The 23473-nt window shown below is 39.3% G+C and overlaps 1 protein-coding gene across 8 annotated transcripts in view; it reads right to left on the bottom strand.

The window, feature by feature from the left end:
• The window catches only part of CEP112 (centrosomal protein 112), a 418056-nt gene that overhangs the window by 231015 nt on the left and 163568 nt on the right, over positions 1–23473 (bottom strand). For all 8 annotated transcript variants that reach the window (XM_024761157.1, XM_024761159.1, XM_024761160.1 and 5 more), the window contains 2 exons: positions 21622–21757; positions 5901–6008 (listed from right to left, as the gene is read on the bottom strand). In XM_024761157.1, coding sequence (XP_024616925.1) covers positions 5901–6008; positions 21622–21757 — 244 coding nt within the window. The remainder of the gene's footprint in view (positions 1–5900; positions 6009–21621; positions 21758–23473) is intronic.

Below are 23473 nucleotides of genomic sequence, written 5' to 3'. Positions count from 1 at the left end.
TGTTTGTTTCCCACTTGAATGAGGTTTGTGAAAAGACAATTAGAATTGTCTCTTTGTTCCAATGGGTTATACAGGAAAGAAACAGGAAGCCTTGAGGAAAGCTTGGCCTTTACAGGATATTGGTGTGAGTGTTTATCCCATGTGTTTGATGTTTTTCTCTCCACATCTGCACGCTTTATGCCTGCATTTTGGCTAAAATATTTTAAAATACCACTCTGCTTTTTTCACTGCATTACAGTTCCTGGCACGATGCTTTCTAAACGGGAGTGGCTCACAGATTGCGCTGAATAAGGAAATTGAGGCCCAGAGCGCACCAGTCATTCATTTCCCCTGGATGCGAGTTCCCTCATTATAAAATGTGAGGACTCGACCGGATAAGTGCTTCTAAAACTTTTCCACCAAAGCACCCCTCACAGCAGTGAGAATGAATAAGATCCCCCAGGGGGATCTGAGGGCATAGCCTGAAGCAGCCTCTGCAAACTGGAAGTTTCTTTGAAATGTCCTATTTTATCTTAAAAATTCATGAGAATTTTGCATTTTACAAAACAGGAAAAGTCTATGTTTGTTTTAGTATGAATGTTACCTCAATAGTAAAACCACTTTGCTTTCCCACAAAGTCATCAAGTGAACCCAACACTCCAGGAAACAGGCATCAGGCCCCTGCACCCCAGCGCCCACGTGCTGCCCCAGGGGCCGCCTACCCCGGTTTGAGAAGCAAGGGCCTGGTGAACGGCATGTAAATCCCCTTCCAAGGTGAAACGCTATATCCGTAGCATTTAAGATTTGTAGATTCCTAAGCAAAGACAAGACAACAGAAAAGCTGTCACCCTCACACTTGAGTGGCAGGTAGAGAAGGCAGGTATGGACAGGTGTATAAGTAAGTGAGAGACGCCTACGGCTGTCAAGAGGCACACGGGGCCAGGCGGGAGGCTGGGGGTGAATCAACGAAGGCACAGGTCACAGAACGCGGATCTGGGAGGGACATCCACCCGCAGCGTTCGGGCAGTCACTTCAACACGCTCGGGTGGGCAACTTACTTTGCTACGAGACGAACCACTGCACATCTGAGTAATTCTTTAGGAAAGAACCACCTTGAAATAACCCAAAATGTTCCACACCCAGAGGCTCAATTTCTGCCCCCTGGAGCCCCCTGGGGGTCCGTCAGAGTGAGGTTAAGAGCATGGCTCACGTTCACGTCTGATCTCATCACCTATTAACCGTGCGGCACCTTTGGCCAGTGACTTAACTGGAGGTGCTCAGTTTCTACAACTGGAGATGGAACAATGAACAATGGCACTGCCTCGCAAGATGACTGTGAGGACGGGAGGTGGCTGAAGTCACCTAAAGCAGGTGGAAACGGTACCCGGCTCAGCATATGACCTCCTGACTGGTGGCTATCACGACTGTTATTACACAAACCAATCATAAAATCTCCTCTGTTCCAGACCTTGGAGTTAAAGATAGATATGCAACCCTCCTCAGTCTCGTCTTCTCTTGGCAAAACACCCTTATTCCTCGATATATTCCCTCTGACCTAGACCCAAACGTTCCCGTATTCTGGAAACTCTGCTTTGAACATGTTTGAGTTTGTCAGCGTCCTACTTAAAATGTGGCGACCAGAACTGACTGACTCCTCATACGACCTGATGGGAAAACAATAGAAGGAGGCCGTACCTTTTACCCTCCAGGATCCATCGCCCCAGGGGGTTCTTCCTGTCTTGCTTGTCGCCGCCCCCCCAGCCTAGACAACCTTACATCTCCCCACCGCATACTCTCTGCAGATGATTTTCTGAACCAAAGCAAGGAATTTTATATTCAATCCCAATAAACTTAATCTTCTTAATTCCATCTGTTTAAAGCTTCAGAAAACTGATTTTCATATCCCGCATGTTAACTACTCCTCTGAACTCCAAGGAAGCAGGAAACTAACCTCTTATATCATTACCCAGTGTGACACACAGAAATCTCACTTAGGGTGTCGATCGTCATTCAGAGATGGCCCTTTGAACTCTCTCTTAACCCCATAAATGAACCAATGGCTAAACCATATTTCCTATTCGGCCTTCAAGAAGGACTTCGCCAGACGGCTCAGTGAAGTCCAAATCTATCACATCTACTCCTCTTTCCTTATCTACCAGCCTGGCCAGTCTGCCCAAAGAAGGGAATAAGCTCAGTTTAATCGGCTTCCCTTTCAGTGAGCTCGCTCGAGCTGGCTCATAGGGACCTGCTCCCATATGCCTATCTTTCCTCGTGATAAGCGTTCACAACAAAAACCCCAACAATCTGGAGTGGTCGGGGCAATGCTGTTCCAGTTAATAGAATTTTCTGCTTAAAAAAAAAAAAGGTTTTAAAAAGTTTGTATATTATCACATCAAAAAATATTCTCCTAAAACCTACTAGCTCATATTCCTGCTTTTATCTTCCCTTTACAAGTTACTGCCTGGGATCTTCACTCTCAGCATGGACTCTAGTGAAGAGGCCTACAGACACAGGAAGGATAAAAGCAGGTGAAATCTGCACTGACCTCAGAGATCTCTGTGTGGTTTTTAAAAAATTGCTATTATATACTTGTATAACATTTATATCATTTCTCTCTTTTTCATGAAACTGAAACACAGAAAAATTGATGCAATAGTGTATGGTTTCTATTAATAGTATGAATTCTTTAAAGAATTAATGTTTTCCTTATTAAGTATTTTTGATCAAGACTTAAAAGACAAAAATTTGGTACAGTTTTAAATCTATCACCCAGAGAAAAGCCTACGAAGCTTAACATTCCTTCAAACGAGTTTATATAAATTGACTTTTACACTAAAAAAGCGACTGTCACGTTAAAAAGACACTATCACAGTGTGGAAAGTAGAGCACGTGAGAAAAGAATCAAGAACCATGATTCCACCACCTGAAAAATAATTATTCCACCATCTGAAAAATAAATAACATCATTGTTTGAATAATTCTGTCCGATTTTCAAGGTTAAGGATAATTGGCCAGAAGAGGTAGACAACTTTTATGACTCTTGGTAGATACTGCCAAAGTCCTCTGGGCTACATTAATTTATAACGCCACTAGCAATATATGAAAGTACCAGTTTTACTAAACTTTGGCCAGCTTTAGATGGTACATCACTATTCTAATTTGCATTTTTCTTAATACCAAGGCTGAAGATGTTTCTACACGGTCGTTTACTCAATTTATTTCATATACGTTTCTTTTCCTTTGCCAGGTCACTTCTTGGAGCATTAATGATTTTGTTAAAATTTATGCTAATTACTTTATATGCTAATTATTTTTATTGGTTATACATTTATTAATTTGACAAAGGGAATCACTCTGTCTACGATATTTGTGGCAAATATTATTTCTTTAACTTAAAATAATTTATATTTAGTCAAATGTTCATTTTCCTCAGTGGTTTTACTTGTTACATCCAACTTTCAAAAGTCAGAGCTGTGCCAAAATGATCACAGAATAAATGCAAATCAGGCCCTGCAGTGACCTGGCCACACTTGGTTATAAACTTGTCACCCACATGGTTATTGTCAAAGTGAAAACAGAATTTTAAAAACACTCGGAGAACTTTCCAACCCCTTACACACACTCACCCTGCCGTACAATAGCTTCTGATGAGCACAGGTGTCCTAGAAAGAGTTTAAAACTTGGTTTTCTTCTCTCCCCTGTTCCTTCATCAGTTTACATGGAGAAACTGACATTTTTCTTGTTTTTATTAGTGTGTCTATACAGTTTTTAATCCAAAAGTCGCCTCGGTTATACACTGTATCTTGTTAACAAGCCTCGTTAAATATTATTTATATTTGATGAATTATTCCCTCAGTTTCCCTCTGACCCCCACCTCTTCCTACTTGTGGGCTCCACTTCTTATGTAAGTTTCTATGCCTAGTTTCTAAAGCTAGTTTCCCAAGCAACCTCCACTCCAGTACTAAAGGTCCGGAAAACGTCTTCCACGACTATTTAGAGAAAGTGTATGTCAGTGGAAATACATGTTTTTAAGCTGCTGTATGTCAGAATGACTTTCACTGCCATCATCTATTAATCAGAAATTAGCTACTTCATTCTCACACCATTGTTCAAAGAAGATTCTGAGAAAATAGTTCTACTGCACTGGGTTTTGGAGTTAGAAAATCTGAAGTTACCCATATATTTCTGGTATTTCTGAAATAATCTGCTAGTGCTCTTTCTTCTCTGTCTTTTCTTATCTTTTAGGATTCTCATCTCTTATGTAATTTTATGTATGTACAATTTTATGTGTAATTGCTTGAACTGATTTTGTATTGCATTAATCCAAATTTATTACCCACTTAAAATACTACAGATATAATATAAATGTTCTATATTTATTCTATTCTATTGTTTCTTTACATTCATAACTTTCATATTTTAACTATGCAAGTAATGCATGACATATGCTCTTTGTGAAATTTTAAGTAAAAACGTCTATTTAAAGCATACAGTGAAAGTGTCAATTTATCATAATCTAACCTATTATTTCATGCCCATTCTATAGACATGTGTAATCTTCTAGAATTTTAAAGCTAAACTAACATATCTAGCTATATGATACAGACACATATATTTTAATTTTACATAAATAGGATCATAATATAACAATTGTTCTGTCATGTGCTTTATTTCCCCCTTAACACTGTGTCTTAGAAATCTGTGTCTGTTGGTTCCTACAAATTTATATCAATCTTTTCAAGGAGTACATAGCATTCCAGAGTATAGATTTACAATAATTTAATCATTGGCTCTATTTATAACTTTCTTTCATTATTTCAAATAATCTTCCATGAGCATATATCATCTTGCACATGCGAAAATATTTCTATAGCAATTGCAGATGAAGGACCCACTTAATAAGGGATTAAAAATAAAATAATGAAAGAAAAAGTTATTGAGGCTTCTAGAACAAAAAGGTTCAAATACCGTCTAGGAAACAATTTTAACTGAGTGACTAAGCTAATCAATATTTTTCTAGATGTTAAGGAAACAAGGCAAGCAAATTAGACAAACAAGTAAAAATTAATAGCTGCCTTGACTATTCCGAGAGTCTGCAGGGATATATTTTTAAAAAGATAAAAATAAAGCCTTTTTTATTAATAAACAAGAGGCAGGGTACTGAGCACAGAATTAAACTCCTTTTGCTGCCCTCGCGTCCTGGTCCCAGCCGGACCCTTCCCCTCGGTGCTCCGGCCAATCCAGCCCGAGTGTCATTCGCTCCCCGGACAGCCCCCGCCGCTGCCACCGCAGCATCGTTGAACCTGCCATCCCTCCAGCCTGGCCCCCTCTTCCTCCAGAGCCTTCTCACGGCCCCTCCCGTCGCCAGGACTCTCAGCACCAGGCCCCTGCCCACCTGTCGGTGCCGGTCAGGCCCTTCCGCCCGCCGCCTGGCAAAGTCTATGCACACTCCCTCTTTTCTTCTTCCCAACTCACTCTTTGAAATTATCTCATTTTTAACTGATGGACTGGCTGCCCACCAAAATCCAAGCTCTGTGAGGAAAGAATCCTGTCGGCCCTGCTTACCGCTCTGCCCGGGGTCGGTGACAGCACCTGGGCCACAGCAGGTGCCCCAAACTATTTCTTAAATAAATAAGTCAAACTTGTGCTCTGACAGGAGGAGAACGCAAGAACCACAATAAATGTTTCAATTAAACGTTCAGTTTAGTCAACTGTCAGAAGAGACTTCAGCGGAGAGCTAAAGTTCTCTGTTTCTAGATTCCAGTGAAACAACCATTATTTTAAACATTTCAAATATATTGGTAATAATGTTCTGATAAGTATTTTCGTTGTGCAGAGGTTTTGTGACATAAAGAGATATTTAGAAGAGAGCGTATATGCACGTGAGAGAATCAAAGGCAGCCGTCAGAAGGAGGACCGACCTGCTGCTCGTATCTTTGCTTGACGTCCTCCAGCTGCCACAGAAACTCCTTCGACTGTTTCTCACGAAGAGACTTGGATCGAGTTAGATCGGCTTCCACTTTTCCCATCTATAAAATTTAAAAGTCAAATATTAAATTTTTAAATGACAACTTGTATTCCGTATTTTTGTCACTTGTCCATCATTAAAATGACAGATTTTCAACACCTCACCAATCATAATGCTGGATTTAAAGATGATAAAATAATGAAGGATATGTCCATTTATTCTGACAGGTTTTAATAGTTTTAAGTCAGGGAAACTATAATTGGTATACAATTGACTAAACTCTAAAGCTACGATGACACTGTGATGGAAATATAATTTTGAACATCCAAATACTTATTCAACAAGATTTTATTAAGGCCTTGTTATGTGCCGAACAGGAGAAAATATTTGCAAACCATCTCTCTGAAAAGTGACTTGCATCTAAAATATGTAAAGAACTCTTACAACTCAATAATAAACGGGCAATTAAACCTGACTTTATATTGGGCAAAGGAACTGGAAAGACATGTCTCCAAAGAAGATACACAAATGGTCACGAGCATATGAAAAGATGCTCAACATCACAGTCATCAGGCAATTTCAAATTAAAACAGCGACATACCACTTCACACCCACTAGGATGGCTATAATCAAGAATACAGATAATAACAAGTGTTGCTGAAGATGTGGAGAAATGAGAACCCTCGTACACTGCTGGTGGGAATGTAAAGTGAGGTAGCCACTTTGGAAGACAGTCTGACAGCTCCTCAAAAGATTAAACTTAGAGATGAACCACATGAACCCATATGAATTCCATACGATCCAGGAATTCCGCTCCGAGGTGAGAAATGAAAACATACATCCATACTAAAAAAACCTATATACAAATATTCATAGCAGCATTATTCATAATTGCCAAAAAGAGGAAACAACCCAAATGTCCATCAACTGATGAATAAACAAGATGTGGCCTATTCATACAATGAAATATTATTCAGCCACAAAAAGGGATGAAGTACTAATACACGTTTCAACATGGATGAACCTTGAAAACAAAGCGAAAGAAGGCAGTCAGAAAAGACCATGTACTGTGTCATCCCATTTGTGTTAAATTTTCAGAAGAGTCAAATCCATAGAAACAGAAAGTAGACTAGGGATTGCCTAGGGTGAAAGGGGTTTGGGAGGGTATGGGGTTTCTTGTGGGGTGATGGAAACCTTCTAAAATTGTTCGTGATGATGGTTGCACGATTCTGTGAATATATTTTAAAAACACTGAATTGTACACTTACAACGAGTGAACTGTTGGTATGTGAATTATACCTCAATAAAGCTGTTACTTAAAAAAAAGTCAAAGTCAAAGAATGGACCACAGTCTATGATCCAATCCCAGTACCTCTCTCGGCTCATCTCTAGGGCCCCCATCACCACCATACGCCAGCCCACCAGCCTCCTCGCTAGGCCTAAAACGTGTCAGCAAAGCTCTCATCTTGGGGTCTAGAAGCCCCCCACCAACATTTATGTAGCTTGTTTTTCAAAGGCTTCAAGTTCTGCTTAAATGTTACCTTTGTACTGAGGCTTCCCTGACCACCCTATTGTAATTTGCAGCCCTCCCAGCTGCCCTTTCCTTGCTTTAATGATTTTTTTTAACCACAGGAGATAGCATCTTTAGGTATACTATATAATTTACTTATTCATTAGGGTTGTTTGCAATGTCTGTCTCCCCCAGGGGGATGTAACTCCACGTTCACTCATGTATCCCAACCATTCAGCACACTGCTTGGAGCATATGGGGACTCAATAAATACTAATCAAATGAAAACAAACAAAAATCCCAAAAAGACACAGTGCACCAAACTTGGTCTGAAGTTTGCTGAATTAAAGACAATTTTCAACATTTAATAGGGCCAGACTCTTCATAACACATATAAAATGAAGTGTCGAACCTAATGTTTTCTGTCACTTAGAAAATGAGATAGACGATGTATTATTTTCCTTGCTCTTTTACATGTGACAGGCAAGAGAGGTCCTTACGTAATGAGAAAGCTATTCAGCTAGGTGACGTGGAAACGGCACCTTTCATTCAAAGTGGCGCAAGATTTCATTTGTCTTTCTACCCCAGTTTAATTTTGAAAAATCGTTTTTCTGAAGCACCTGTCAGTTCATGTGACAACGATTCTGTCACTGGCTACTTTGTATCACTTCTTGCTCTGCTTTGCTGATACGCTGAGATATTTCTTCTTTTCAACTTGCACACAATGTCCTCTTGCAGGCTACCTTTTGGTAGGTGCTAAGATTAGATAAAACATGAGGAAATAAACCATGAAAAGGCTCCCTTCAGTTTTTCATGTTAGATTTTTGGGGAAAAAAAAACCATTCAAATACATTTATTCAGACACAGTTAAACTTTAAGGTTTGAGGAGCAGAGCTGTTCAGTGAGAAGCAGCCAGTTTCACTGGATGAGAACAAAAGGCATATTCCTGCCCACGAATTTGCTATTTAACACCAGCCTTTCCATTTCTGGTTCTTACACGGAAGACTGGAGTTCTAGATTATGGCATGATATTTAGTACCTAAGTATCTCTTTGTAAATGCCAAAGACTGCAACCTTGATAATACTAAGTCATCAGCTTCCAAATTCAGTGATCAGAGTTCTAAGATGACCGACCCCGTCGGCCATCAGTCTCGTGGTCAAATCTGTCAAGGAATTTCTAAAGGAAGCACAGTCGAGCCCGCGTTGTTTTCTTCCATTTCTACGTCAAGATGTGGATTTCAAGGCTCTCTCTCCTTCAGTGCTTTTCACATTAGACCTCCACCCGAAGGCCCCTTGATTTGTCCTCGGCAAGCTCCGCCCCTACACACTCTGATTCCCGTGGCTATTCTGGGTTCGCCCTCGCTCCCCACACTATCTGAAAACCCCTCTGTATTTTTCCTCATCCAACAATCCATCTTCAAGGTTGACTCAAGCCTCCTCTCCTCTCTGTGGTGTTCTCTGATCCACCAACTGGCATCAACATCTCCCTTCTCTCTGTGCTCTAGGACCTAACCTCTTCATTTTCCTGGCACACTGTATGTTTCTCTAGAGTATGGGAGTGTTTCAAATGTGTGAGCTTTGTTTATTCATCTAGATCGTGAGCTCCCAAATAAAAGAAACTACAGCTTATAATTCTTTTGTATCTTAATTATTAACTAATTGCCACAGTACGCAGAATAAACATGAATTAAATTCTTAAGGATGAATGGAGGGTAGGCAAAAGCAGAAGAGAAAGAAAACAAGAGAAGGTAAATCAAGGAGGCAAGACCTGGTTTCTTCAGTACTTTTAAGACAGATCTTCATATGAAATTGATTTTTGGTTCTTATTCTACTTCAGCACAGACTGAATATTCAAAATAAATAATAATTATTAAAATATTTTTAATGTAATGAAGAGCTTTGTGTACTCAACATTCGTAAAAAGTAGGATGTCTTCCTTCAAAAAACTGAATTATCTTCTATAATCAAAATAGAAAACAATTTAAAACCCATGAAAGACCTTTTATACCTAAACATTAAGAAAAATTCAAAGTAAATAATAACTGCTATAAGAAAATGTTATTTTATACTGACCGAAAATGCAAGACCCCACTCCATTCTCCTTCCACAATTTAACCAAAATAATATAAAAACAAGTCTTGTAAAATACTTGAAGTCTGCGTAGAAACGCAGCGTTCTCAGTTGCCGTAGATACAAAAGATTCTGCTTGATCACACATCATTCCATATTCCATTTAACTTCAAGGGTAAGGAAAAAAAAAAAAAAAAAACGAACCCAATCCTTCAGTGTGTAACTCTGGCTTCCAAAAAATCCAAGAGTGGAACTTGATGATCAAATTAGGAGCAGAAAAGGGCTTAGAGTGTATTTCTGTGAATGTCTAATGTTTACAGGTAATAGAGAGAGGTAAACAAGGGTGTTGGCTTTTCCTTAGATGGTGCCTCCAGCATTACTTGAGCTGCATGTAAGAAAACACCTAAGTTTCCAGAGCTTAAGCAACATAGGCCCTTTATGTTTTCCCTGGGTAACAAAACATTCAGAAATAGGCTGCGACATCGGCAGTTCAAAGATGTCAGGGTGAAGGTCTCTGTGATTCAACTTCCAGAATGGTTGCAGGATGGCTTCTGCAGCTCTGAACACCTGGGAGAGGAAGAGCAAAGGGTGACGGGACAAGGGCACAGGGTCCATATTCGCTGAGTGGAAACCCTTTTAAGGGGCTTTCCTGCAAGTTCCTGTCAAAAGCAAATTAATTATGCTGTTTGCATCGCATTCACTAGAACTACATTAAAAGCCAAACTCCACCTGCAAGGTAAGAGACTGCAGTTTTAAAGCTGTGTCTAATGTTGCCCTAAATAAAATCAGGGCTGTACTGTATTACCAAGAAAGTGGGAGTGGGCACTGGGCCAAGATCTGGCACTCTGTCAAATGTGGTCACAATACGTTACTGTTCTTTCTGTAGTAAAGTACTCTTGTGTTATGTTCTGAGTTATTTGACAGTATAATTCATATGAGACAATTACACAATCCTATAGAGATATACAATTCAAAGTGTATTCTGCTGTATTTAATACATATTTAGCTAAACTATAAGAAATTGTCCTTCCAATATTTTCATATATATATATAGAGAGAGAGATAGACAGACATAAATGGCAGAAAGACAGATAAATAATTATTTCTGTGCTTGGCTAAAGACTCAGTAGAAACTAATATCCTTAACAGAGAAAATTAATTAACATATGTGTGGTGCCTGTCCTTTTCTTATTGATTAGTAGGAGTTCTTTATCAATTCTGGATATGAATTTTCTTGTTCAATATCTGAACTGCAAATATCTTTTCCCACTCTGAGTTCGCTCTTATATTATCTACTGGTCTCTTTTGATTAACAGAAGTTCTTAATTTTAATGAATTTAAATTTAACAACATTTTGTTTTTTATCGCTTTTTGTTTCCTATTCAGAAAATCTTCACCGAGCTCCTACATTTTCTTCTGAAATTTGTATTGTTTTACCTATCACTTGTGTATCTACAATCCTGGAATTAATTTTGTGATGGGATATAATAAGGGCCAGGATTCTTTTTCCATATGGCCACCCAGCTGACACAGCAGCCTTTACTGAAATGATCCTTCTTTCCCTGCTGTACTGCAATACTTCCTTTGACACGAATCAGATTGATCATATATGTGTGAGTCCACTTTTTGGTCTCTTTCCTGTAAAACACTGGTCATCCTTGTACCAAAACCACACCGTATTAATTACTATAGCTCAATATTAGTCTCAGTGTCTGGTGGTATAAGGTTGCCATAGGTTTTCTGAGCCCTCTCTATTTTCATATCCATTTTAGAATCAGCTCGCCAGTTTCCCTCACTCCTCCCCCCAGAAAGCACTGCAACATTTTGATGTTTAGAATCGTGCTGATTCTATAGATTAATTTGGGGAGAACTGACATTTTTATAACATTGAGTCTTTGAATCCATACACGTGATATATCCCTCAACTTGTTCAGGTCTTCTTTGGTTCCTCTCAGTAATGTTTCCTAGTCTTCAAAACAGGGGCCTTGCATTTCTTTTGTTGCATTTATTCTTAGGTAAGAGAAGCTTTCTGGTACCACGATATCTTTTTCAAAGTTTATTTTCTATTTGTTGGTTGCTAATATATAGAAATAAAATTGAATTGTATATCTGACCTTATATTTAGAAGCCTTGCTAAATTCACTACCAATTACATTTTAACAGGAAACATTTGAGAAATTCATTGTTACACGAAGATGCCACAATTGCAGATCAGCGCATAATCTACCGGGCTACCTTAGATGTGCCTCCTCTGAGTTCGCCGAACGACCTATTAATTCCACTAGTTACGCCGCCAACTACAACCACACAGCTACGCATCAGTCTATCGCACAGACCACAGACGTGGCTTAATAGTCTCTGAATTCCAAGAATCTACAACAATGGCTGATATAGAGCAAGTAGTCATAAATTTTTTATAAATGAATGAAAGAAGAAATCAGGTCTGTTAAATCCTTGGCCAATAAGTCAATAAAACAGTTTGAAATATTAAAAAATAATAATGCTACTGTTTTCACAATTAATAATCCTTCACATCAGCCAATTATAAAAAGAATGACGTGTTTCCTGGTCCAATGTTCTCAGTAGATTTTTTTTGGCTTATTTTTCTTCTGCAAAAGAGATTTGATGAATATTATTAGGAAAAGCTTCACTTACTACTCTCCTAAGCGTTTAAGGATGAGAGTTAAAGACTCTTTTAATTATTTGTTTGATTTTTTGTTTAATTTTGTTTTTCAAAGCCAAATATTTATACACAGTCCTTGGATGTTGTCATTTGGAATTGATTAATTAGCACAATAGGCTCTATTGAAATATTCAAATATAGTTCTAGAATTTTACCTCTGCTACCTAATCTCATTTAAAGACAAAATTTCAAATGTTACAGTGGTAGACAGATTTATCCATTATCATCAAAAAGTAACTGAGAGAGGGGACTTCCCTGGTGGTCCAGCGGTAAAGAATCCGCCTTCCAATGCAGGGGACGTGGGTTCGATCCCTGGTAGGCGAACTAAGATCCCACATGCCGTGGGTGAACTAAGCCCATGCACCACAACTACTGAGCCTGCACGCCTCAACTAGAGAGCCCGCATGCCGCAAACTACAGAGCCCGAGTGCTCTGGATCCCACACACCACAACTAGAGAAGCCCGGGCACCACAAAGTAAGAGCCCGCATGCCGCAGCTAAGACACAACACAGCCAAGAATAAATAATTAATTATTTTAAAAAACTGAGAGATAATGCTTCTATTTATATTGGATCTTTACCTTAAAACTGGTCTAAAAAAGACTCATTTAACATTACATGAGCCTGGACTTCCCTGGTGGCGCAGTGGTTAAGAATCCGCCTGCCAGTGCAGGGGACACGGGTTCGATCTCTGGCCCGGGAAGATCCCACATGCAGCGGAGCAGCTAAGCCCGCGCACCACAACTACCGAGCCTGCGAGCCACAGCTACTGAAGCCCACGTGCCTAGAGCCCGTGCTCCACAACAAGAGAAGCCACCACAATGAGAAGCCCGACCACCACAGCGAAGAGTAGCCCCCGCTCACAGCAACCAGAGAAAGGCCGCGTGCAGCAATGAAGACCCAACACAGACAAAACTAAAATATAAAACAAATAAATAAATTCTTTAAAAAAATTACATGAGCCAGCATGACCCTTAAAGGACAAGAGGACGAAGGTACAAGTCACGATGAGTGGTCTGTATGATGGGTCTTTCTAAGTCTGTTTGTTATCCATCTACATTTATAGAGGCACAAATATATTCAGATGGCATTCTTCCTTCCTCGTACCTTGAGAATTTTTTCATTAATTCAACAGCAATAATGAGATGATGAGCTAAACTTATAATCCCTAAGAATGTAAGAAACTGCTTATCCGTTTCAAATGTACTAGCAAGCAGAAGCAACCTCACTAGTCAACAGCAGTGTTTCTGAATTTTGTTTTCAAGGCAAACCACTGGGTTTTCCAAGAATAAAGCTAATATCATGTAGCTGACGGCTGCAAAGAGAAAGGAACAGAATTTAAAGCCAGATATTAGCAGCAAATACCAGTTAATGAGGATGAATTTTCAAGGGGAGAAAAATTAACTAGAAAAGTCAAGTGGTTAGTGGAAGCTCCAGGAGGAAGTAGTTATCTGACATTCATTCAGTCGGTTTTCAAGATGAAAAAGTTTCACTTTATAATTGCTGCCAATACTTCAAAAAACATACCTGTCTTTTTCAGTCATTTATTTGTTTCACAGAGAATAGGTAAATATAGAACACTATTTCTTTAAGAGATACAACTATATACATATATACAGAAATAACTCTAACAGAGTAATACACTTCCGCAATTAAAATGTGTGTATTTTACACAACCAACTGCTGCAGCTAACACATATAATGGATTTCGCCACTGGAGTAAAAATTAGGTTATTTAAGCAATCCTAAATGAGACAGAAAGTTCTTCAAAGTGAAAGAAACAGTGGGAAGCAATTTTTTTTAAAAGTTTAAGTCTGTTTCATTTTCTCTCATGGGCCTCATTTTTCAAACAGCAATTCACTTTCAAAAACAAACTCAAAGCTTTTATTTTTTAATTCAAATTCCTGTTGTCTTCTATCTGCAGCTGTTTCCAAATGGAAAAAGATGCCCTAAGCTCTGCTGGCTTTTACACAAAAGATTTCAGTGAGAAGAGAAAAGAGCAGTTCAAAACAACAATAAAAAAGGAAAATATGGACTATGGAAAAATCTGAAAACATTATGATTCTCCAAATACTAAATCTGCTGAGTGATTTTCTTTTAGAATTTGAGCTATATCAGATCCGCGGAGCACAGGCTCCGGACACGCAGGCTCAGCGGCCATGGCTCACGGGCCCAGCCGCTCCACAGCAAGTGGGATCTTCCCGGACAGGGGCACGAACCCGTGTCCCCTGCATCGGCAGGGGGACTCTCAACCACTGCGCCACCAGGGAAGCCCAGATCCACACTTTTTAATCAACTGACAATCTGGAATAGAAGATATCTAATTTATCATGTTTTGACATATACATTTTATTTAATGTCTGTTCAAATTTGCCATGCGAGAATTATTCAATTTGCAAATGAGCCTGGCTATAAGAATTCCATTATAAATGGGGTTCCTTATTATTATACTCACACCAAAGGTACTTTATTTCAGAAACTCAACTTCACTTGGCAAAACTATTTATGACTGAAACCACAGAAGAACTTTTCTCCAACAGAAAGCAATCAAAACATTTCCTGCTTGTCAGTTGCCATCACTATCAGCTTTCACTGAGTCTGAATCTAGCACCACTGGACAGATCAGTGAGGACTGCTGACAAAGACAGGACACAGGTGTGGGGTATGTTGGGGGTGAAGGGGACCCTAGAGGCGTGCACCAAAGAGGGTCCTCCATCGGATCATCTAACCAGTCCACAGTGATGTGACACCTCCATGGTAGGAACACATGGACTCTTTTAAGGTCAAGAAATGGGAGAGTCAAATGGGTGGGCAGAGCTGGTGAAGGAAGACAGACAGACTATGACCCTGCACAGAGCAGAGCAGTCAGACGTGAGGGTGGACAGACTGGAAGGGTGGTTCCAGAATCAACTGCACAGATACTGTCTTTCATCCCTGGCTTGCCTCATTTTACGGCAGTCTCACTTTGCGGCTGGGTAGGGTTCTTCATTTAATGGTTCCCAAGATCACATTCTCTCCAGGGCTTTCCGTTCTGCCACACAACTCTGAGACTTCATTTTTTTATCTTTTAAAAAAAGATTATCAGTTTTTACATTCTTTCTAACTTTTTTGACGTATAGTTTCTAATTTTTTACCATTAATAAATAACATCACAATAAACATCCTTGAACACGTATCTTGCAAACCTTGGAGTCCTGAAAAGTAAAGTCCTAGAAGTAGAACAGGTAAATCATAAGCACAATGTTAAACCAATCCTCCAGAAAGGTGACATCTTTACTCTTCCTCCTGAAATGTGTGTCCACAGGCCTTCATGGATTTCTACCTGTGTGTTAGTTGGAAAATAGCTCAGTGCTATTTTAACTTACTTTTAACAAATTTACTAGTGAAAATAAACATTTCTTATTGCCAATTTTTACCCAAAAAATGTACAGAGATTTTTTACAGTAATTACATTGAATTTATACATCAATTTGTGGAGAACTTTCATCTTGACAATACTGAGTTTTACAACCTATGAACACAGAATAGCTCTCTTTACATCGTTTAAAATTTCTCTCGGCAATCTTTTACAGTTTTCAATGCATAAGTCTTCACGTTGTTTCATTAGTTTATTTGTAAATATTTTATTCTTTTGGATGCTTTTGTAAATTAAATTGTTTTCTTAATTTCATTTTCAGGTTATTTCATTACTAGTATATTGAAGCATGACTGAATTTTGTATGTTGATCTCGTACCCTGCAAACTTGTTTAAATCATTTATTAGTTCTAGTACTTCTTTTATGGATTTTGACCATACAGAATCATGTCATCTAAAGACATTGGTAGTTCTTCCTTTCCAATCTGTATGTCTTTTGGGGTTTTGTTTGTTTGTTTGGGGTTTTGGGGGGTTCTGGTTGGCCCTGTTAGAGGCTGGCTATAGTCTCCAATACAATGTTAAATAGAAGTCACGAAAGCAGACATCTTTTCCCTGTTCTTAGGAGGAAGAGCACTAAGTCTTTCAACATTAAGCATATTTGCTCAGGGTTCTCATAGAGGTACCTTATTAGGGTGAGTACATTTGCTTCTAGTCCTAACTTGCCAAGAATTTTTTAAAAATCTTAAATGATGCTGAACTTTTTCCAATGCTTTTTCTGCCTCTGTTGGGACGATCATGAGGTTTTGTCTTTTATTCTATTAATATGCTGTACGATATTAATTGATTTTTGAATGTTAAAAGAACCTTGGATTCCTGGGATAAATCCTACTTGGTCCTGGTGAATAATCATCTTTATACGTTTCCAGATTCAGTTTACTAAAATACCATTAAGGGTTTTCGTGTTTACAGTGATGACAGATACTACTCTAGTTCTGCAGCATCTTTGGCTGTGATATTAGATTCCTACTGGCCTTAGAGAATGAACTGATTAAGTGTACCTTCCTCCTCAATTTTCTGAAAGAGTTTTCAAAGAACTAAAGTTGTTTTTTCTTTAATATTTGATGGAATTCACCAGTGAAGCCATCTGGTCCTGGGCTTTTCCTTGTGAAAAGATTTCTAATTACTAATTAAACATCATTATCTATTATAAGACAGTTTGGACTTTCTATCTCTTCTTGGTTTTCTCTATTTTAATGTTTTCTTTGCTTTCTGCATGTATATAAAATTATCTATTATTTCCTTTCTTCTGCTTCCTTGAGCAGAAGCTTGCTTTTCTTTTTCCAGTTTCTGAAGATGAAGTTTAGGTTACTGATTTGAGAACTTTCCTTTTGGAGTTAGATGTTTAAAGCTACAAACTTTTCTCTAGGTACTGCATTAGCTGCATTCCATAAATTTTAATATACCACATTTTTATTTTAATTCAGTTCAAAATATTTTCTTATTTTCCTTGTAGTATCTTCTTTGATCCATGAGTTATTCATGTGTGTTATTTAATTTCCAAATATATGGGGATTTACCAGATTTCTTTTTATTTCTAATTTATTACCATTGGGGTCAAAGAACACATTTTGTATGATTTTAGTCGTTTTAAAATTTGTTGAGAATTGTTTAGTGGCCAAACATATGGTCTACCCTGGGGAATGTTCCATGAGTGCCTGGGGTTATTGGGTGGAGTGATTTAAATCACCACCCAAGTCTAGACTCACTCCTGAGTGGCACAATACAAACAGACCCAACCCTGCAGAGCAAAGGCTTGGAAACTTAACTGAAACTGGAACCCACCCATAGAAAATGAGACAGGACTTCTGCTCTGAAACAGACCAGGTTGATAATCCACTAGAACAAGCAACTTGACATTATCTAGGGAATTCTACATCATTCAGAGAGTGCCCGACATTCAGTTACGTACTCTTCTGTTTTTAGCTCCTTTCATTCAGCAGGACGTTGAGACACATCCTTTGCTGAGGGTATCAGTCGTTCGTTCCTATTTATTCCTGAGTAGTATTCCATCGTCTATACTGCATTTGATTATTCTTTCAACTTCTGAGGAACATGCGAGTTGCTCAGGTTTTAGGCTTTTGTGAATAAAGCTGCTGGCAACTGTTGTGTACAAGGCTTTGTCTGGATCTGGCTTCGTTTCTCTTGGTTAAACACACAGGAATGGAATGGCTGGCATATGGCGGTGGATGTTTTAGCCGTTAAGAACTCGGCAGTTTTCCCACCAGCAGTGGAGAAGAGCCCCGTGTGGCCACACCCTGGCCCTGCACCGACATTTGGCACTGCCAACGAGTCTTCACAGTTCTAGCCATTCCAGTGAGCATGCAGGGGCACTTCATTTTGGTTTCAATTTGCATTTCCCTGACGAATGATGATATCGAACGTCTTTTTATGTGCTTATTAGTCTTCTGTGAGGTGTCCAAATATTTCGCCTATTTTTAGCTGGGTTGTTTGTCTTCTTATTATTGAGTTGTAGGATTGCTTTTATATTTTAGATACACGTTCTTGGAAATATTTGTGAGTCTTTTCTCCCATTCTCTGGCTTGCCTTACTTCCTTTTGTTGTTTTTTAATGGTGTCTTTCAAAGAACAAAAGGTTTTAATTTCGGTGAAGTCCAATGTAGCAATTTTAATTGAAATTTAATTTCTGGTTTTACTAAGCACTGTGGTAAAAAGTACGTGCTCTCTGTCATGTCAAGTTTCAGATATATATTGAGTGTTTCTTTATGGTCTACTGAGTTTTGTAACTGCTCCATGGGAGTAGGAATTTAATATGTCATACTTGAAGCGTAGAAAGTAGAAATATAGCTGTTTTATAAACTGCTATTTAGATCTCCTATTTGTTTAGGCTTTGCCCCCCCTGAGCAGTCAAATATGGAGAAAAATTTACTAAAACACCCCATGACTATTTATGTAAATTTTTTCATATATTGCTAACACCCTTTTCATGGCTTTCTTGGCTTTCTCATGTAAAAATATATTCCTTTGTCCAGCTTATTGACTTGCATCGATGTTTATTTATATGATAGTATTACATTCTTTCTTTTATTCTGAATACAAGTGATAAAATATATTTTCCACATATAACTTTTGTGTAACGTTTAGTTGTGTCTTTATTATAAATAGCATATACACAGATTTATGTCAGCTAATCAGTACCTCTTTTTAACCTATTAAAATGTATTACTACAATTATATACTCTATCTTATTTTGGACATTTTGTTCTGTTTCTACTTCTGTTCCTTTGGCAATATCTTGAGTTTTGCTTTTATCTTCTCAAGATTTTGATGAGAATGTAAAATCTTGTTAATTTTATTAATGCTTATGTTTATGCATTTAAAAAGTATTTTAACCTACATTTCCCTAATTTTAAGAATCCTCTGAATCTCACCTTTTCATGGAAGAGTGTTACTGTACTTCCCTCTCTCCCTATCCACCTGCTTCTTGAACTTTATTAACATAACCTAAGGATTTAGATTTAAGTCGTTATCACATTTGTATTTTCTATACTCTGTACCTTCTGCTTCACGTATCGGTAAACGTTAGCATTCTATCTTATAACTAGATTTGTAGCAATTAGTTAAATTTGTCTTTATTTTGTTGGATTCCATTTTTCTCTACTCATCCTTCAGTATGATATCTTCCTCATGTGTGGGATGTCTTCCGCTTCCTCTCTGAATTGATATAATTTTTCCAGAAAAGGAATAATCAGTGCACATTATGTGAGCTCTTAGTAAGAAAATGTTTTTCTGTTTATTTTGCAAGTGAAAAACTCCTTGGTTGTGCATGCAGTTGGGTCACTGCCTTTCTCCTTCAGAACTCTGAAGCATTCCTCCATTATTTCTCTAATTTCTTTGCCAGTTGCATCCTACCTAGAAACTTGGTGGATTTTCATTTTATTCTTGAGGTTCAACACTTTTTCCAGAATGTATCCAGGTTTAATTACATTAATTTTACTTAATATATGTGGCCTCTTTCATATAGATCATGTCTTCTTATTAAAGGTACTACTTTTCTGAGTTTTCCTTTTCTGAAGTTTACAGTAAACTGTTTTCGGAAATACGCTTTTATTCTGTGACTGCTGAATACAAACGCCTTTTTCTTGTTCTACAAAATGTTTTCACAAGTCCCATGTTGTTTGCTTGTTTTTCCCCTTACCCATGAATTCTGGGTAATCTGTTAATATTATATCACCAGCCCCAAAAGGTGCATTTGTTGAGCCAAAGGTGCCTGTCATAGTCTCAGCTTTTGTCAGAAAGTTGTACTGTTAGCCTGAGCACTTTCAAGAGCGCCCTTTTTAGCCTTCTTCACTGTATACTTAAAACTTCTTGCCAGGGCCCCTCCTTCAATATTTTCTGTATTCCTTTAAACGTTAAGCTGATCAAAGAGCTTCCTGCGCAGCAGCTCCACTGCACATTTGGGCCATATATACTTTCTTGGATCTGGTCTCTGATCATAGCAGAGGGAGCTGGGAAGAGATGCACATTCGTGTAGCAGGGACTGAAAGTCCCCACCTTCCAGCCCAGAAACTCTCAGCAGGAATCTAGTTTCTGCCCAAGGCACTGAGTGGGAAAACAGACAGAAGTGGGGGTCTCAGACCCTGCTCTCAGGACCCAGATCCACACAATCTGAATCGAGAAAATAACAAGAAAGCACAGTTCCAAACTCGTAAACCCCACGGGGCTCTGCCATAAAACCTTCTATAGAGATGCTTCTGCCACCAGTGTGTGCTCAGGACTCCTGAGGAGGATAACCCCAGCTGAAAATGAAATCACAGCAAGTATTGCAACACTCTTTATAATCAAGAAAACTTGAAAATAAACTAAATACCCTTGAATAGGGGAGCTGATGAATAAAATAGGGTATATTCGTACGATAAAATACATTCAGTGTTAAAAGGAATGCACTAAATCAACACAGATAGGGCACAGATACATAAAATTCAATGTAAAAGAGCAGACAAGACTAATACACAAAATCTGTAGTTCTTACCTCTTTTTAAATGGAAGCATAAAAACTATATATATATATGCATATATAAAATATATGCATATGTAATACATGCATATAATACATATGGACATTACATATGCATATGAAAGTATGAAATAATACACACTAAATTAATTATAGTGGGTTTTCTTAGGAGAGGAGAGAGTAACGTGATTAGACATGAATAGCAAAGCAAACTAAAACTACATCTGTAACATTTTAGTTAAATACACAGTGTTGACAATTGTTGATTCTTCCTGATGGGTACCTAGGTGTTTGTTCCCTGTATTCTTCTATAAATTTTAAAATTTTTCTCAACGCTATAAAACATACCACTTGTATAAGAACTGGAGACAGCCTCTGTCCTCCTGAACTGCCACTTGAAAAGAATCTGCTGTAACTGATCAATACAACACGGTTTATGGCACACGAACAAACACAGACAAGGATAACTTGAAGCCTTGCTCTGGAGAAAATGACTGGTCATGGGATTTTGCCTGTCAACTGACCCATGCTTCCAAAGCCTGACACATTCTGGCCGTGACCACACTTGTCGACAGGACTTTGAAATGGCCGTTCTGGCACTGCTCTGGGGGTGAATCAAGGCAATCCTGAAGGAGGAAGGAGGACCCTCTCCCGGCCCACCCCGCCCTCTCCACTCACTGTCACCAAGGAGCTGCCTACCGGAGCCCACCCAGCGACCCAGGAGGGGCACAGAGTCAGCCCTGCCCTTCACACGCCCTGTAGGGAGCAGAGGGTCTGCGGGCTGAGCCCTCTCCCCCCGGGCTCTTGTTCCTGGCCGCGAGGAGCCTCCCCTTCCTTCGAGGCCCTGGCGGTGGTGCATGTCAACCCGCGCCAGGCCTAGGACCTTGTTCTCACCTGAATCCCTGATCCAGCTGCTGGGCTAATTCTGAACAAGTAAACATGCTGCTGGCACACGTGAGATCAGAACGTACCTTCCCCCCGAGAGAAGGGCTCTCGACACGGATGGCGCGGAGGCCTCTCACCTGCTCTTTCATTTCCGCGTAGACCTTCTCCGAGTTCAGCTCCACCTGCCGCTTGAACTCCTCCAGCGCTGCATCTGCCTGCTGTGCCTGCAGCCTCTGAACCTCAGTCACACGGGTGAGCTGCTCCTCTTTTTCCCTAGAAAAGTTCAGACAAGCCGCAGAGTTAAAATGTAAAATAAAGGAACTTGGCTTGGATCAAAGAACAAAATTTAACCCTCTCTAAAATAAAATTCGGATTTCCATTTTTTGATCCAAATTCTATAAAACTTCCCTTTAAAAAACTGGCAATAACATGATTTGCCTCAGGAAAAAAAGGATATAAACCCATAATATGTGTTCTGATGAGGACACAACTACTTCTGATGATTTCCCTAAGAACGAAACTGTTTACAACCAGGAACCTCCATCACCCAATGAATGGATAAGCAAAATGTGCCCATCCATGCAATGCAATGTCATTCAGCCTCAAAAAAGGGATGAAGCTCTGATGCACCCTACAACACGGACAAACCTCGAAAACAGTGTGCAAGGGGTAAAGGCCAGACACAAGGTCACGTATTGTATGATTCTATCTAGGAGAAATATCCAGAATAGGTAAACCCATAGAGACAGAAGAAGCAGATTAGTGGTCGCCTGGGCCGATGGGACGGGGGCGATGGGGAGTGGCTGCTCACACATAGGGGGTTTTGGGAGGGGGTTGATGATGAAAATGTTCTGGAATTAGATAGTAGTGATGGCTGCACATCCTCATGGATATACTAAAATCTGCTAAACCGTACACTTTGAAAGGATGAATTTAGTAGTATGTGAATTATATCTCAATTAAAAAAAAAAAACAATGTGCCATAAGAATACCTCTAACATGCACATCTGGCAGAAGCTAACCTGCAGGGTGACAGGTGCAACAGAGCGATGTGGCCGCCTGAAATTATTCTGCTGCTCTCTAGTAAGTACACCTGCCTAAAAGAACCGATAACCATCTCGTTTCTTTATACCTTGAACTAAAATTAAATAGTCAAAAGGGTCCAACAAAAGAAGAGAAATCTCTGCATGTTGCTAGAAGAAACAAATGAAGGCTTTAGGTTATAAGTACACAAAAGTTACTACTGACTTCCATTGAGTTCTACCTAGGTACTAGGCACTGTGCAAACTAGTTTAATATGTCTTCTCTCCTTCATTCTCACAGTCAACTTGTATAAGACTATTTTTATATCTCTAGTTTTACAGAACAGGAAACTGGGGCTTAGAGAATATTTCCAAGCCTACACATCACTAACAGTCAAGGCAGGACTCGAGTCCCGGCCGTCTGCTTCTAGAGCTCCTGCTGTTGACTATTCTGCTGTGCTGCTTTCCTGATTTTCCAGATGCCATGTGCTACGGTCTGAACGTGTCTCCCCAAAATGAGATTAGTGCCCTTATAAAAGGTACCATGTTGGGTACAACCACCTAGATACACGTTGGCAAATGTGATAGAGAGTTGTTACAAATGTTTGAGGGACGTCTGTTCTGACCGATGGATCCAACTGACCGGAAGAAGTTGCCTAGAATGCTCTATTCAAAGGACCGTGAGGCTGGAGAAGAGGCAAAGGCCGCCGCGGTCGATGCCAATGTCCCCACGAGGGGCTAAGGTTAGGAGGCCCAAGAGCTACTTCCCTGCCACACACTCCATGACTAGTTCATCCCACGTTGCTCTTTAATTTCTGAGGCCCTCCTAAACACATTTGGGAAGACGATTCCACAATTAGGATTACAAGTTTTCAAAGGTTTACCTTTGCTTGCTCAGTCTGTCTATAAATAGAAAAGAGGGCTTCCCTGGTGGCGCAGTGGTTGAGAGTCCGCCTGCCGATGAAGG

This window comes from Neophocaena asiaeorientalis, unplaced genomic scaffold (assembly GCF_003031525.2).
Source record: "Neophocaena asiaeorientalis asiaeorientalis breed wild unplaced genomic scaffold, Neophocaena_asiaeorientalis_V1.1 scaffold30, whole genome shotgun sequence".
Classification (NCBI taxonomy): Eukaryota; Metazoa; Chordata; class Mammalia; order Artiodactyla; family Phocoenidae; genus Neophocaena; species Neophocaena asiaeorientalis.
Note: the sequence above shows the minus strand (reverse complement) of the source record. Positions and strands in the feature narration are given on the sequence as shown.